At 37.5% G+C, this 13,430-nt stretch overlaps 1 protein-coding gene across 1 annotated transcript; it reads right to left on the bottom strand.

The window, feature by feature from the left end:
* Nucleotides 1-6,071: 6,071 nt before the first annotated feature.
* On the bottom strand, nt 6,072-12,407 carry LOC120206883 (upstream activation factor subunit UAF30-like). The gene is made up of 6 exons (XM_039206454.1): nt 12,017-12,407; nt 8,116-8,230; nt 7,841-8,013; nt 7,143-7,210; nt 6,497-6,660; nt 6,072-6,288 (listed from the first exon to the last, which is right to left on the bottom strand). Exons 1-6 carry the CDS (start codon nt 12,361-12,363, stop codon nt 6,169-6,171), a joined length of 987 nt encoding a protein of 328 aa, XP_039062385.1. The 5' UTR covers nt 12,364-12,407; the 3' UTR covers nt 6,072-6,168.
* Between the last annotated feature and the right edge of the window lie 1,023 nt (nt 12,408-13,430).

Below are 13,430 nucleotides of genomic sequence, written 5' to 3'. Positions count from 1 at the left end.
CACTGCTTCGGCTTCGTTCCTGCCAAACACCTTAAAAGGTTTCCCAAACTTCGGTTCACCACCTCAGTCTGGCCATCCGTCTGGGGGTGGTAGGCGCTACTGAAATTCAACTGTGTTCCCAGTTTCCCCCACAGGCTCTTCCAGAAATGACTGATGAACTTAGTATCACGATCTGAAGTGATGGATCGAGGAACACCATGTAAACGCACAATCTCCTTGAAATAGAGATGGGCAATCCAGTCAGCATCTATAGTCTTTCTGCAAGCTACAAAATGAGCCATCTTGGAAAACCTGTCAACCACAACAAAGATAGAATCAGAGGCCCTTTGGGTGCGGGGTAAGCCTAGTACAAAATCCATGCTGACATCGAACCAAGGAGATTCAGGAACAGGTAAGGGAGTGTACAATCCCGCATTGGTGAGAACTCCCTTAGACCGCTGGCACACATAACAACGGTCCACATAATGGACCACATCACTAGTCAACTTGGGCCAATAAAATTCAGAAGAGATAAGGGCCAATGTCTTATCTCGGCCAAAGTGTCCCTCATTATGGAGTTCACTTATAATTTGCTGCCTCAATGAACAATCTGGAATGCAAAATTGTAATCCACGAAACAGATACCCATTATGCAAAACAAAATCATGACGGTGACCCTCAGTTACCTCCTGAAATATCCTTCCAAAGGAAGGATCAGCTGCATACATATCTGTGAACGTCTCAAATCCTGCAACTTTAGTACTCATGGTGGTGAGAAGTAAGGTACGACGGCTCAGGGCATCTGCGACGCGGTTCAAACTCCCTGCTTGGTACCTCAGCGTAAAAGTGAATTCTTGCAAGTATGCTACCCACTTGGCATGACGTCTACTCAGCTTGTGTTGGCCATTGATGTACTTCAAGGCCTCATGATCGGTAAACAGAATAAACTCCTTTTGTACTAGGTAGTGACGCCAATGCTTCAGGGACTGAACTATGGCATAGAACTCCAGATCATAAGTGGAATAATTTTTCTTTGATCCCGATAGCTTCTCACTGAAAAAAGCAACCGGACGACCTGCTTGACTCAGAACACCACCAATGCCAACGCCAGATGCATCACAATTTACCTCGAACACTTTGTCAAAATCTGGAAGTGCCAAAACTGGAGCCTCGGTCATCTTCTGCTTGACCAGTTGAAAACTGGCCTCTGCCTCCTCAGACCACTGGAAATCACGCCCCTTGAGGTACTCTGTGATAGGGGCGATCAGAGTACTGAAATTTCTAATGAATCGACGGTAAAAAGACGCCAAGCCATGGAAACTTCGGATGTCATGTAAGGTTCTTGGTCTGGGCCACTCCAAGACTGCATCTATCTTTGACTGATCTGCATGAACACCATCAGTAGACACAACAAAACCAAGAAAAGTCACAGAAGTAGTGAAGAAAGAACACTTCTTTTGATTGACAAACAAGCACTCCGTTTTCAGCATCTCAAAAACAGCACGGAGGTGATCGAAGTGTGAAGTCCATGTCGGACTATAAACGAGGATATCATCGAAGTAAACTACAACAAATTTCCCCATAAAAGGCCGTAAGACCTGATGCATAAATCTCATGAATGTACTGGGCGCATTGGATAACCCAAAAGGCATGACCATCCACTCATACAACCCTTGTGGCGTTTTAAACGCCGTCTTCCACTCATCTCCAGGCCTTATTCTGATTTGGTGGTAACCGCTCTTAAGGTCAATTTTTGAGAAGATCTTAGAACCAGATAGCTGATCCAACATATCATCTAGACGGGGAATTGGAAACCGGTACTTCACTGTAATTCTGTTGATCGCTCGGCTGTCAACACACATACGCCAAGAACCATCTTTCTTTGGCACTAACAGAGCAGGGACTGCACATGGGCTCATACTCTCTCGGATATAGCCCCTCTCCAACAACTCTTCCACCTGTCGCTGCAACTCTTCGGCCTCCTTGGGACTGAGGCGATATGCTGGTCGATTTGGCAAACTTGACCCAGGAACAAGGTCAATTTGATGCTGAATATCCCTCATAGGTGGTAGTCCAGGAGGAAGATCCTCTGGCATCAAGTTAGAGAATTCTGCTAGCAGCCGCTGCACCTCTACTGGTAAATCTGTATCCACGTCTACTGCATTGTTCTCGCAAGGTAGCAAGGCATAGACCACGCCGCCATGCTCAATCTCATCTAAAAACCTGGACATAGAAAGCAGATTAGTATTATGGGTTACTGGGGTAGGAGTAAGTCCTTCCCGCCGGGGTGCCAACACAATCTTTTTTCCCTTGATGCTAAGGGAATATGTATTCTTCCGTCCATCATGAATGACACTGCGATCATACTGCCAAGGTCAACCCAACAATATATGACACGCATCCATAGACACAACATCACACCAGGCATTATCAAAATATTTTCTACCAATTGAAAAAGACACGAGGCATCGCCTATCAACTGTTACCTCACTGTCTTTATTTAGCCATGACAACTTGTATGGCTTAGGATGGCGGTCCGTCTTCAACTGCAATTTCTGGACAACCTCCTCGGAAACTACATTCTCACAACTGCCGCTGTCAATGATCATTTTGCAGACTTTATCTGCAACTGTGCAAGTCGTGTGGAAAATATTGGTTCTCAACCAATCGTCCCCTGAATCGCCCTTGGGGGTAAGTAGACTCTTGCGAACGACCAGAGTCTCATGACCATCTCCATACAACACATCATCAGTCTCATTATCGTCATATACGGGTTCGCCAATCTCCTCAGTCTCGTCTTCCACGTTTTCCTCAATCAACAAATTTTTGCCCTTTTGACTAGCAGGCTTCCTGCAATCAGTCGCCCTATGCCCTTGTTCACCACAATGAAAACATCTAATAGTAGGGTTAGAATTACCCTGCGGTGGCTGTTGAGCAGGACGGGACTCTTGAGGGCGAACTGGTCGACTGTTGTGATCGCTCCTGATCACTGGTCTCCTGTTTTGCTGTTTTTCAACAGCAAGTGCACGCTGGTATGCTTCCGAAACACTCCACAATGAATGAAGGCTAAGGACATCTTGCAAGGGCTGGCGTAAACCCCCCAAATATCGCGCCACCATCTGTTCCTCCGTCTCAGATAAATCGTTCCGGGCGACCAATTGGTAAAACTCCTCCGTGTAATCATCGACTGATCGCGCGCCCTGCCTCAACGCATGAAGTCGCTGAAATAAGGTTTGCGTGTAGCCGAAAGGAAGGAAGTGGCCCTTCATCTTCTTTTTCATCTTCTCCCAATCAGTGATCTTGGTTTTGCCCTGTCTTTCTCGTGAACGTCGTAACTGTTCCCACCACGCAGATGCTCTGCCCTTGAGTTTGATGGCGATCAGTTTCACTTTCACACGATCGGGGACTTCCTTATATTCAAAAATACGCTCCACTTCATTAATCCAATCCACGAATCCCTCGGCCTGTAACGTACCAGAAAACTCAGGGAGATCGACCCGAAAACCGAGGTCTCCATGACGCTCCTCCCGACCACGGTGCTCCCGGAATCCTGCGCCCCGGAATCCTGCGCGATTGTGATATGGGTTTTCGAAAGTGGAATTGGTATCGTGATCAGAGGCCTCACGATCCTCGAAATCCTGCGCCGCCAGGCGCTGGGTTAATTCTGCGACTTACCTCTGCAAATCCGCAATCATCACATCCTGAACGCTGCGATCACGGCGTTGGGCTTCCTCATTCGGAACCTGCTCACGACGACCACGACCACGACCTCCAGCCATTGAAACTGGTGAAATTTCCCAAGAAGATGTTGAAGCTCTGACACCAACTGACGCCAGACATAATAGTGATTATCCTGTAGGCTAGCTCCGACAGACGATTCACAAGAGGAAATTCGCCCAAAAACCAGAGAAAGAAAGTCTCTAGGGTTTAATAAAATATTATAAAATCAATAATCTCCAAAAAGCAATCCACAAACCGGACTGTTATAGCAAAAAAAATCATCTTTATTCGAATTTTGCCAAAAATAGCAAAATCCCGAAAATTACTCTAAATTGAAATTCGAAATAAAATAAGCAATCTCCCAAAAATCCGGCCTAAATCGGATTTAAATTGACTTCCTAATTAACAATCGAAATATTACCATAAATAGTAAAAAATAACTAAATCTAGTGATTCGGAGGGGAAAACGGCAGAATTTGAGGTTGAAAAAAAGGCCACATAGAGCATAGCTCAATGTGGAGAGCGTGCGCGTCGAAAAGAGCTTTCCGGATTGGGGTCTTATGCGCGATTCTGACACCTGTAGCCAAAGTTATGGCCAAAAGACTGAAACATACTCAAAACGACCCCAATGAGGAACATGTCACAATCAATTCCCGCCTTTGCGCTGATCTGCCAACTCATGGTATCTCAGCGCCATCAACGTGCAATCTGACAGCTCATCATCATCTGTCTCGGATCCCCCTGCATCATATGTTTGGATATTTAAGTATGTTCATATTTATTAATTAATTATAGGATCGATTAGATATATAATTACCAACTTAAAATTACATGTTGAAACTACTTTTCATAATTTTCTAGAAAATTATCAATTCATTTAAAAAAATGATGGATCCCTCAATTTTGGGAGCCTAGTGGAATAAAAAGGATTGATCGCTCATATTTTAAAACATGAAAAAACTACAACTTAAATAAATAATCTTTATATGCAATGCATGATATGTTTGATGGTTGTGCTTAGTTTTGCTTAATAGTATGTCCAAGCATAAAAGATGACTATATAAATCAAATCATAAGATTTTGTGTTTTGGTATGTTTGGATATTTAAGTATGTTCATATTTATTAATTAATTATAAGATCGATTAGATATATAATTTCCAACTTAAACTTACATGTTGAAACTACTTTTCATAATTTTCTAGAAAATTATCAATTCATTTAAAAAAATGATGGATCCCTCAATTTTGGGAGCCTAGTGGAATAAAAAGGATTGATCGCTCATATTTTAAAACATGAAAAAACTACAACTTAAATAAATAATGGTTGTCCCTTTTTCCCATATGTATGGGATAAGCGGGAGGTAAGATAGAAGGTTACCCCCAACATCAGGTTGAGAGTAGCTTCCGTAAGAAACCTCCGAATTATGAAATGTCCTCCGTGGGACTCAATCCCACAACCTCAAGGTTAAGAACCATGTGCTCTACCAACTGAGCTGAATGGTCATTTCAACTTAAATAAATAATCTTTTATAAAATAACCTCTAAATTTTGAAGATGAAACATAGGGTGGATTTTAACTCGAATGAATATGAGATTCCAACAGTACACCTATAACAACCTTTATTTTATAAATAAACTGGAAACTGAATAATTTTTAAATCAATAAGAAAACATAAGTAGAGTTTTACAAATTAGTTCGTAAAGATGGTGATTTTATAATTCAACGTGTTTTTAAAATACAATTAAGCTAGAAATTTACATGGTGCTTCTATAGATGTAATTGAATTAGTATTTTTTTTTAGCATGATTTGTAGGGCTGAGCAACGAAATCGAGAAAATCGATACGAATCAAGTAAAACGGTTCGATTCAGTTCGGTTTGACATTATACGGTTCGGTTTTTGATTCGGTTTAAAGTTTCCATTCTTTTGATTCGGTTCAATTCGGGTTTTCCATATGGAAACCATTTGTTCCATATTGAACAGAATAGACAATTTTTTATAAAAAAAATTACAGTTTCAAGTGATTTTTTCATTGAAAAACCGATAAACCGAACAAAAAAACCCGAATCGAACCAAAAAAACCGATTTCGGTTTAAATTTTAAAAAACCTTTTATTTCAGTTCGGTTCAATTTTTGGTAAAAAATCGAACCAAACCGAATACACCCTTAATGATTTGGATGTATAAGGTGAAATGACGTAATTACCCAAATATAAGAAAATGGTCGTTTTCTTAGTTGTCCTTAAAGTTTGAAATAAATTTATAGAAGTTCAGCTGTAGCCTACTTGATCGGCGGATTGTATGTATGCTGGTCAACTAAACATGGTGCCCTTAAATTAATAAAATACAGTGCAGTGCCTCAATTAAAAACATCGACATATTCTCCCTCTCCTAAGCAAAACAATGAATGGATTCCTTGTTTCTTGGACAAAAAACCCTGAACCAGAACAATATCTGCAATCCAAGCAGATCAGCTCTTGAGAAAATGAACAGCCAAGAGTTTTGTAACAGTGAAGCCATGGAAGGTTTCAACATCGAAGAGCTCTTTCAGCTTCTTGTCACATATTACTTTCCTCTTGTCAGATGGATCCTTCAAAATGAAACCCAGTGAAATATTATATATCCATATCCAGCTAAAAAATTGCAGATTCGACTCATCGGTGAAAGGATATAACAAAGTTGAATAAAGAACGGTATAATGCTGTTATGAAAGATGATTAAACTCATTATGTAAAAGGCTATTCACGACCGTGGTACATAAATATTGCTATTATTCTGCAAGGTGGATCACCAGATACCTGGAGATTATTTTCTTTTATGTAATCCCACATTCTCTTTATAACAGCAGCCCGTGTAAACTCATTTTCTCCGGTACCAAGAAATTTGAATAGAGCATCTGAAAGTTGAACAGGAGCAAGAAATCCTTTCATTCGTTTTTCCTTTGCTTTTGCTTCATCTGGATCTGAAACGGTCAAAGAAAAGGCACAACAAAAACTGTAAGAACCACTAATTTTGAAAATGCCTACTATCGCAGTAATAGCTATACAGAAAGGTGGTAACTGGTATCATCACATTGCAGGGTTAAGGATTGAACAAAATAAGGGATGATAACCAGTGGAAACCTGATTCAAAATATGTTTAGGACAAAACATATTAAGAAATATAACAAAAAATCATATAGAGCATTATTGAATCTGTATCTTAATAGATGAGGCATAGCCAGAATTGGCGGCAAAATATACATCTAGCAAAAGAACTTAAATAGTGTGTTCTTTCAAGAAACAAAAGTGAAAAGACCATTTTAGAATCACGTGTGGGAATCAAAATCTGAATTGAAGGCAGTGATAATGGACAATGGTAGAAAAGATGTGAACATTAGACGTTCTAACTCCTCTATCAATGCAAAACAAGTTCTGCACAGAAGGCATTAATTTAGTAATACACTGTCCATACCTTCGTCTCTCTCATGCTTTCTGGGCTTTTCCTTCTCCATTGACTTGACTGGAACAATTATAACATGGACATCAATATAGTTAAATTTACACAGCATATTTAATAATAGATAAGCTCAACTTACAAGACCTTTGCATAGTGCTCAAGATACTAAAGTATTCTTCCTTAATTTAATGCTACAGTCATAAGACAAGCTGTGAGCAGAAGTTAGTCATTTACTAACTCCTCATGTCAAATTATCAATGCAAAACAAGTTTCATGAGAAAACCTTAATTTACTAATGCACTATCCATACCTTCTTCTCTTTCATACTTTCGTGGTTTTTCTTTCTCCATTGGCTTGTCTGAAACAAAGGCAGCACATCATATTACATAATACATTGGTTGGAGTTACAAGACATTTGCAGCATATTCTGAGAAAAAGCCTCAAGGAAAAAAAGTATTCTTCCTTTATTTAATAATGCCCTGATTTCCTGAGAAAAAGCGACATTTAAGAATTTATGATAAAGAAGTGCTTTTCTGTTTTCCAACACATTTCCCAGTTACCAGGCAATTCTGTAGAATCGGCGGTTTTTACTTGCACGTTTCAGAAAAGTAGAGAAATTTGAGCCAAAAATCAAACATATGGAATAACATTATCTAAAATATTTTAACAAAAGCAAAATGGTAGAAGGGACAGATCTATTACCATTGTCTGGATCCAAGGGCAAGATGTGCTTTGACAAGGCTTTGTTCATTTGAAACATGTCAATGGAATCAACACCAAAAATTGCATGCAATGGCTCATCACAAATTATATTTTTCTTGTTAACTGGGTCTTGCAAAATTTTCTCTCTAATATAAATCCATGTTTGCTTGACTACCTAGCACCATTATAAAACACAAAATTTAGAACAAAATAGCTTTCTGAATTATGAAACTAATAAGGAAGAAACTGAAAATTTATAGAGATATTTCAAATTTACCTCAGTCCTTGCCAATTCAGGGACTCCCAAAAGTTCCTGAAGCTGTGGGGAAAGTCGGCTTGCTTTGTTAAAACCACCACCTCTTCTCTTACCTTCACTATCGACTCTTTTTGACCTATATTATAAAGTGAAACATCCAGAATTCACAAACTAGCAACTATAAGTTTGATAGCAATTGCAACCACATGATTATGTGTACTACTAAACTTCAGAGCTTCCATGACAATGTAAAACGAAATCTTAGTATAGGAATATTATAGAAAATTAGTGGATTTGAGGGAAACTCTAAGTTGCTGATATAATATCAACAATTAACGCATAACTCACTTTAAAATAGGCTCACTGATCCAAATGAAATAGCAGTTTTTAAGCTTTAGCAAATGACACATCGAGTCATGCCACTCTGGTTGTACCGCAGCAATTGTTGTTAACAGATATTACAAAAGAACAGATTATTGGTTCAGAAGTGAAGCAAGAAGTCTGTAGAACATGTATGGCTTGATGCAACTTAGATAAGAAATCCTTGTAAAGTAACCTGGAAGACATCTTCAAGCAAAAGCTAATCTATCTTGATAGAAATGAGAATATGGAGTCTATTTATTAAAAGTTCAAGATCAACCCATTTCCTTCTCCCAGCCCCCAAAATATCGAAGAATGAGAAGAACATTTAGATTGTCGAGAATCTTCAAGAGTCTAATTATACAGATTAAGTCAATGAGAACAAAATACTGCAACATATAGGTTGAAAATTTATAAAATAACCAGAGCTTAAAAACACACAAGGGGCAGAACAGGACCCATGTTTCCTGTTCTAGAGGCCAAATTTAAACCACAAAGAGAGAACATATGGTAGCTTGCACTTGTTTTAAAGCATTGCAGCCAGCAGAACACAATCTTTACAATTTATGTACATACAGCGTCATATATTGAAAAGGATCATTTACAAACAACGAGCATTTATCTCAACACAGCTTATTAGACAAATGGAAGAAGAGGAGAAACAAATGTTTCCATAAAATCCAATTAATCAGAAGACAAATAAGAACATGTGAATTTGGAAATCAAATTGCCAACTGGGATAATATAAATTAAAATCATTTTCACTGTTAAGCAGTTGACTAAAGTTTTTCAAAGCTCCAAAAGAATGATCAAGTTTTTCCAAATCAACATGGGTGAAAGTTATAAAAAATATTTTCTATAATAAAGTAAAAATACAATCCCACATTAATGAATCCTTAACGTTATTTGAGACATAAAAGAAAAAGGAAAATCACATTATTATTATTATTCATTTTTCTTTTGTTTCCAGAACTATGATTAATCAACCTTGTAGGGATGACCGTCTTCCACGGCAATCTCAGAGAGTGACTCACTGAGTCGGAATTAAATTAGACATCTGTTCAGATTAATACAAATAGGTTCTGTCAAATATATTCATTCAAAACATTTCTTCACTTAAACATGCACTTTTAAAAGGTTAAAAAAATGCACACCACTAAACTAAAGCTAAAGCATAGCCATAAGCATAAGCAAGGTAATCTCACATTTAACTTCTAACAAAGCAATGAGCATCGTCTAAACCTTTTCAAAAATAAATAAAGGGTAAAGTATAGTAATGGTCACTGAACTTTTCTAAAGCTTTCATTTAGGTCCCCCAATTTTTAAAACTTGCAATATAGTCCCCCAACATTTAGTCCGTTTGCAATATGGTCCCCCAACAGTTACGTTGGGGACCATATTGCAAAAGGACTAAATGTTGGGGGACCATATTGCAAACGGACTAAATGTTGGAGGACTGTATTGCATGTTTTAAAAGTTAGGGGACCTAAATGAAAACTTTAGAAAAGTTTAATGACCATGACTATACTTTACCCTAAATTTTATTTAAACGGTTAAAAGATTTTTAAAAATAACTACTTATATGATATTAAATATTGAAGGTATCGAGAATTATATCGTTAGTTATATGTATTCCGGTACATCAAAGATGAAATAAAAATGATTTATTCTTGACAAAGCCCATTGATACATTCCGATACATCAAAGATGAAATAAAAATGATTGATTATTGACAAAGCTCATTGAGCAAGATAATGAGCAACACTAATGGTCTCTCCTTAACATAGAGAACCTTAAGGTTTGGGTTACCAACCAAAATCTAACGATTCTTGATGAACATCAATCCAATCACTGAGATATCTTTGTGCGAGTTGTTTAGGCGGTTAACAATGGATATAGCACCCCCTCGGTAAATACCTTGTCCCAACCATTCTCGGTGGTCATTTGAAGTCATATTGTAAAACTACAAGCCTCGACTGATTTGGATGTGTGTGTCCCTTCCTGCCTTCGTGCAAGACCCTCGATAGCCATGCCATGGTGTGCAACCAACCCGAAAGTAGCAGCGCCGGTATTGGGGTTAAACATCCACGTTAATTTTTATGCTCCCAGGTGAAGGGTTTCTCCGCTTTTTACCATGCATGCATTGCGGGTTAAAATTGAATATCTAAGCATGGGATATACTTCTTTGCCAGGGAGAGTATTTCCCATTTATCCGATTTTAAAAAATCTTGTTCATCTCATATTTATAATACCTATTTGAAACTCCATTTTTTGTATTTTTCTATAAATAGTAAATAAAGTAGGTTATCAATTTTTGTGTTCAGTCAAAAGTGAAAGATAAATCATAAAATAGGATGATTGTTACACGAAAAGTCATATGAAGAACCTGTTTCCTGCTTCACAAACCAAAACTAAGAACACAAATCAAAGAAATGTTTTTTCAGCGTTACAAACAAGAAAATGAAGCACGACATTGATTAAACTAGACGAGAAGAAATACTGAAAACACCATAAGCAGGAACAAGGCCGTGGCTAGGTTTTCAGGGGTCCTGTACAAATTCTTATAAAGGGGGCCTATTTTTTAAATATATTCGATTTCGGGGAAACAATAGTGGCGTTGTTTTGAAAAAACGTCGCAATAGGTCCATCTATAGTGGTGTTTATTGGGAAAACGCCACTATATATATACTTTTTTTGGGTATTTTTTGGGGGCCTGCATAATAATAGTGGCGTTTTTAGAAAAAACGTCACAATAGGTCCATCTATAGTAGCGTTTATTGGAAAAACGCTACTATATATATATACTTTTTTAGGGCCCTATTTTTTGGGGGCCCTGCGCGGTCGCGCAGTTCGCGCCGCCCCAGCCACGCCCCTAAGCAGGAAATTGAAGAAGAAGAAGAAAAGAGTTCAAATTTCAAAAGCCCAAAACTGAAAGGAAATGATAAGAAAAACGCTAACTATGTCACAGCTTATCCAACCACAAAGGTTAATATTAAAAGATGCTATATAAAGAAGTAGGATGCAACTGGTGAGTGTTTGGGGATTGGGTTTAGTGATGGCTGGTTGACCATGATTGAGGATAGTGGTTGGTGGTAGTGTCACGAGTGATGAACCGGTGAAGTTTAAAATTTTAAATAATTATTTTTCCAAATTTTGTAATTTAATTTTTAAAATATATTTTTGTATTTTTTAAAATTAAGGGTAAAGTATAATATTGGTCAATGAATTTTTCTAAAGCTTTCATTTAGGTCCCAACTTTTAAAACTTGCAATACAGTCTCTCAATATTTAGTTCGTTTGCAATATGGTCCCCCAACATTTAGTCCATTTGCAATATGGTCTCCGACGTAACTGTTGGGGAACCATATTGCAAACAAACTAAATGTTGGTGATTGTATTGCAAGTTTTAAAAGTTAAGGACCTAAATGAAAGCTTTAGAAAAGTTTAGTGACCATTACTATACTTTACCCATAAATAAATTAAGAAAATTAATACCGTGTATTTTCTTCAACTACAATAGCATAAAATTGTGTATAAAACAGATTAACTAATTCAGAACTGACCTTTTTTCTGAAGAGGCCCTTTTGTTCTTCGCTCTTTCAGTTTCCTCCTCTCCGTCGTCCGAATCAGAACCGTCGGTTTCCTCTAATTTAATTTTGTCTGTCTGATCATCTCCATCTTGTTCTTCGGCATTTTCGAACTGGCTTTGAAGATATAAATCAACTTGCTCTCTAATAAACTTCTTCCTGTCAGTCAAATCAATACCGAAATCCTGCTCCAGTCTCCGCAGCACGATTGCAGTGGTGGTGGTATTTAGGTCAGATTCATCTAAGAACTCCCAAAGGCGGGCGATTAGCTCCGAGTCCAACACCATTTCGGTTACAGAATGGGGCCTGTTATTACTTGACATCAGTTTTAACGTATTCAGTGAGTCGGGTGGTGGCGTAGAAGATTTTATGTATCTAGTCAAGTGCGGAAAACGAAGAGCAAGAGATAAATGAAAAAAAGGTTGGCTCACCCGCTACTCGTTTGGATTTTTGACGCCATACTGAGATTCGAAAAAGTAAATTTTAAAAAGAGTACCAAATAGAAAATTATTTTTAGAAAGAATTAATTTTTTATTGGTATATTTAAAATTTTTAAGAAATTATATTTTATTCTATTCACCCTTTTCTTAAAAATGAGATGAAAGAAAATTAAGTTTTGAAATATATACATATTTGTTATTAATATTCATTTATATAGAATTTATATTGAGATAATACATATTTGTTATTAATATGTTATTTTATAACATATTATTAACCCAATTTGCTTAGAAATAATAATTTGTTTATATTATTTATCATCCACAATTCTTCATTCGAGATCTTAGATGATAAAAATCAAACATATCAATACACCACAATCTTATATAAGTATATTATATGAAGACACTGGATTTCAACCATGGATATTATATAATATATTTTATTTATAAACTATATTATATAATAAATATATATTTTTATTAATTTGGGTTTTATTTTACATTTATAGGCCCAACAACAATGCCCTAAATACAAGCAAGTCTAGGTTGATCCAACAGAACCCTAAACCTCTCCTACCCCAACCGTCAAACGCCTCGACTGTTGGATCAATATGTGATCCAACGGTCCATAGTACGAGCCAAATAGGGTTTTCATTTTTTCCCTTGGAGCGCCGCGTACCCTTGACAAGTCCGAACCTCGCACGGCTGTTGGAGAGCCCTTGTTCCGGTGGCAACGTGCTCCGATTTTCTCGGCGTGTGGATTTCATGGAGATAACAAACAAACAACAACCAAGCATTAGTCTTTTACTAGGATTTAACTCCTAAAAATAGGGTTTGTTTCGCATTATAAATAAGTGTAATCCACACTTGTAACATATACGAATACACACAGAAAGATTACCCACAAAGATCTTACGAGATTACTAGCAAATAGAAAAACGATCGAA

Source organism: Hibiscus syriacus, unplaced genomic scaffold (genome assembly GCF_006381635.1).
Source record: "Hibiscus syriacus cultivar Baekdansim isolate YM2019G1 unplaced genomic scaffold, ASM638163v2 tig00014064_pilon, whole genome shotgun sequence".
NCBI lineage: Eukaryota > Viridiplantae > Streptophyta > Magnoliopsida > Malvales > Malvaceae > Hibiscus > Hibiscus syriacus.
Note: the sequence above shows the minus strand (reverse complement) of the source record. Positions and strands in the feature narration are given on the sequence as shown.

Coding starts and splice junctions, on each gene's coding strand:
- LOC120206883 (XM_039206454.1), bottom strand. CDS start 12,363: ATGTCAAGTAATAACAGGCCCCATTCTGTAACCGAAATGGTGTTGGAC. Junction 8,231..12,016: donor AGGGCCTCTTCAGAAAAAAG/GTCAGTTCTGAA, acceptor TTTATAATATAG/GTCAAAAAGAGTCGATAGTG. Junction 7,211..7,840: donor TTGCCCTTGGATCCAGACAA/TGGTAATAGATC, acceptor TGTCCATGTTAT/AATTGTTCCAGTCAAGTCAA.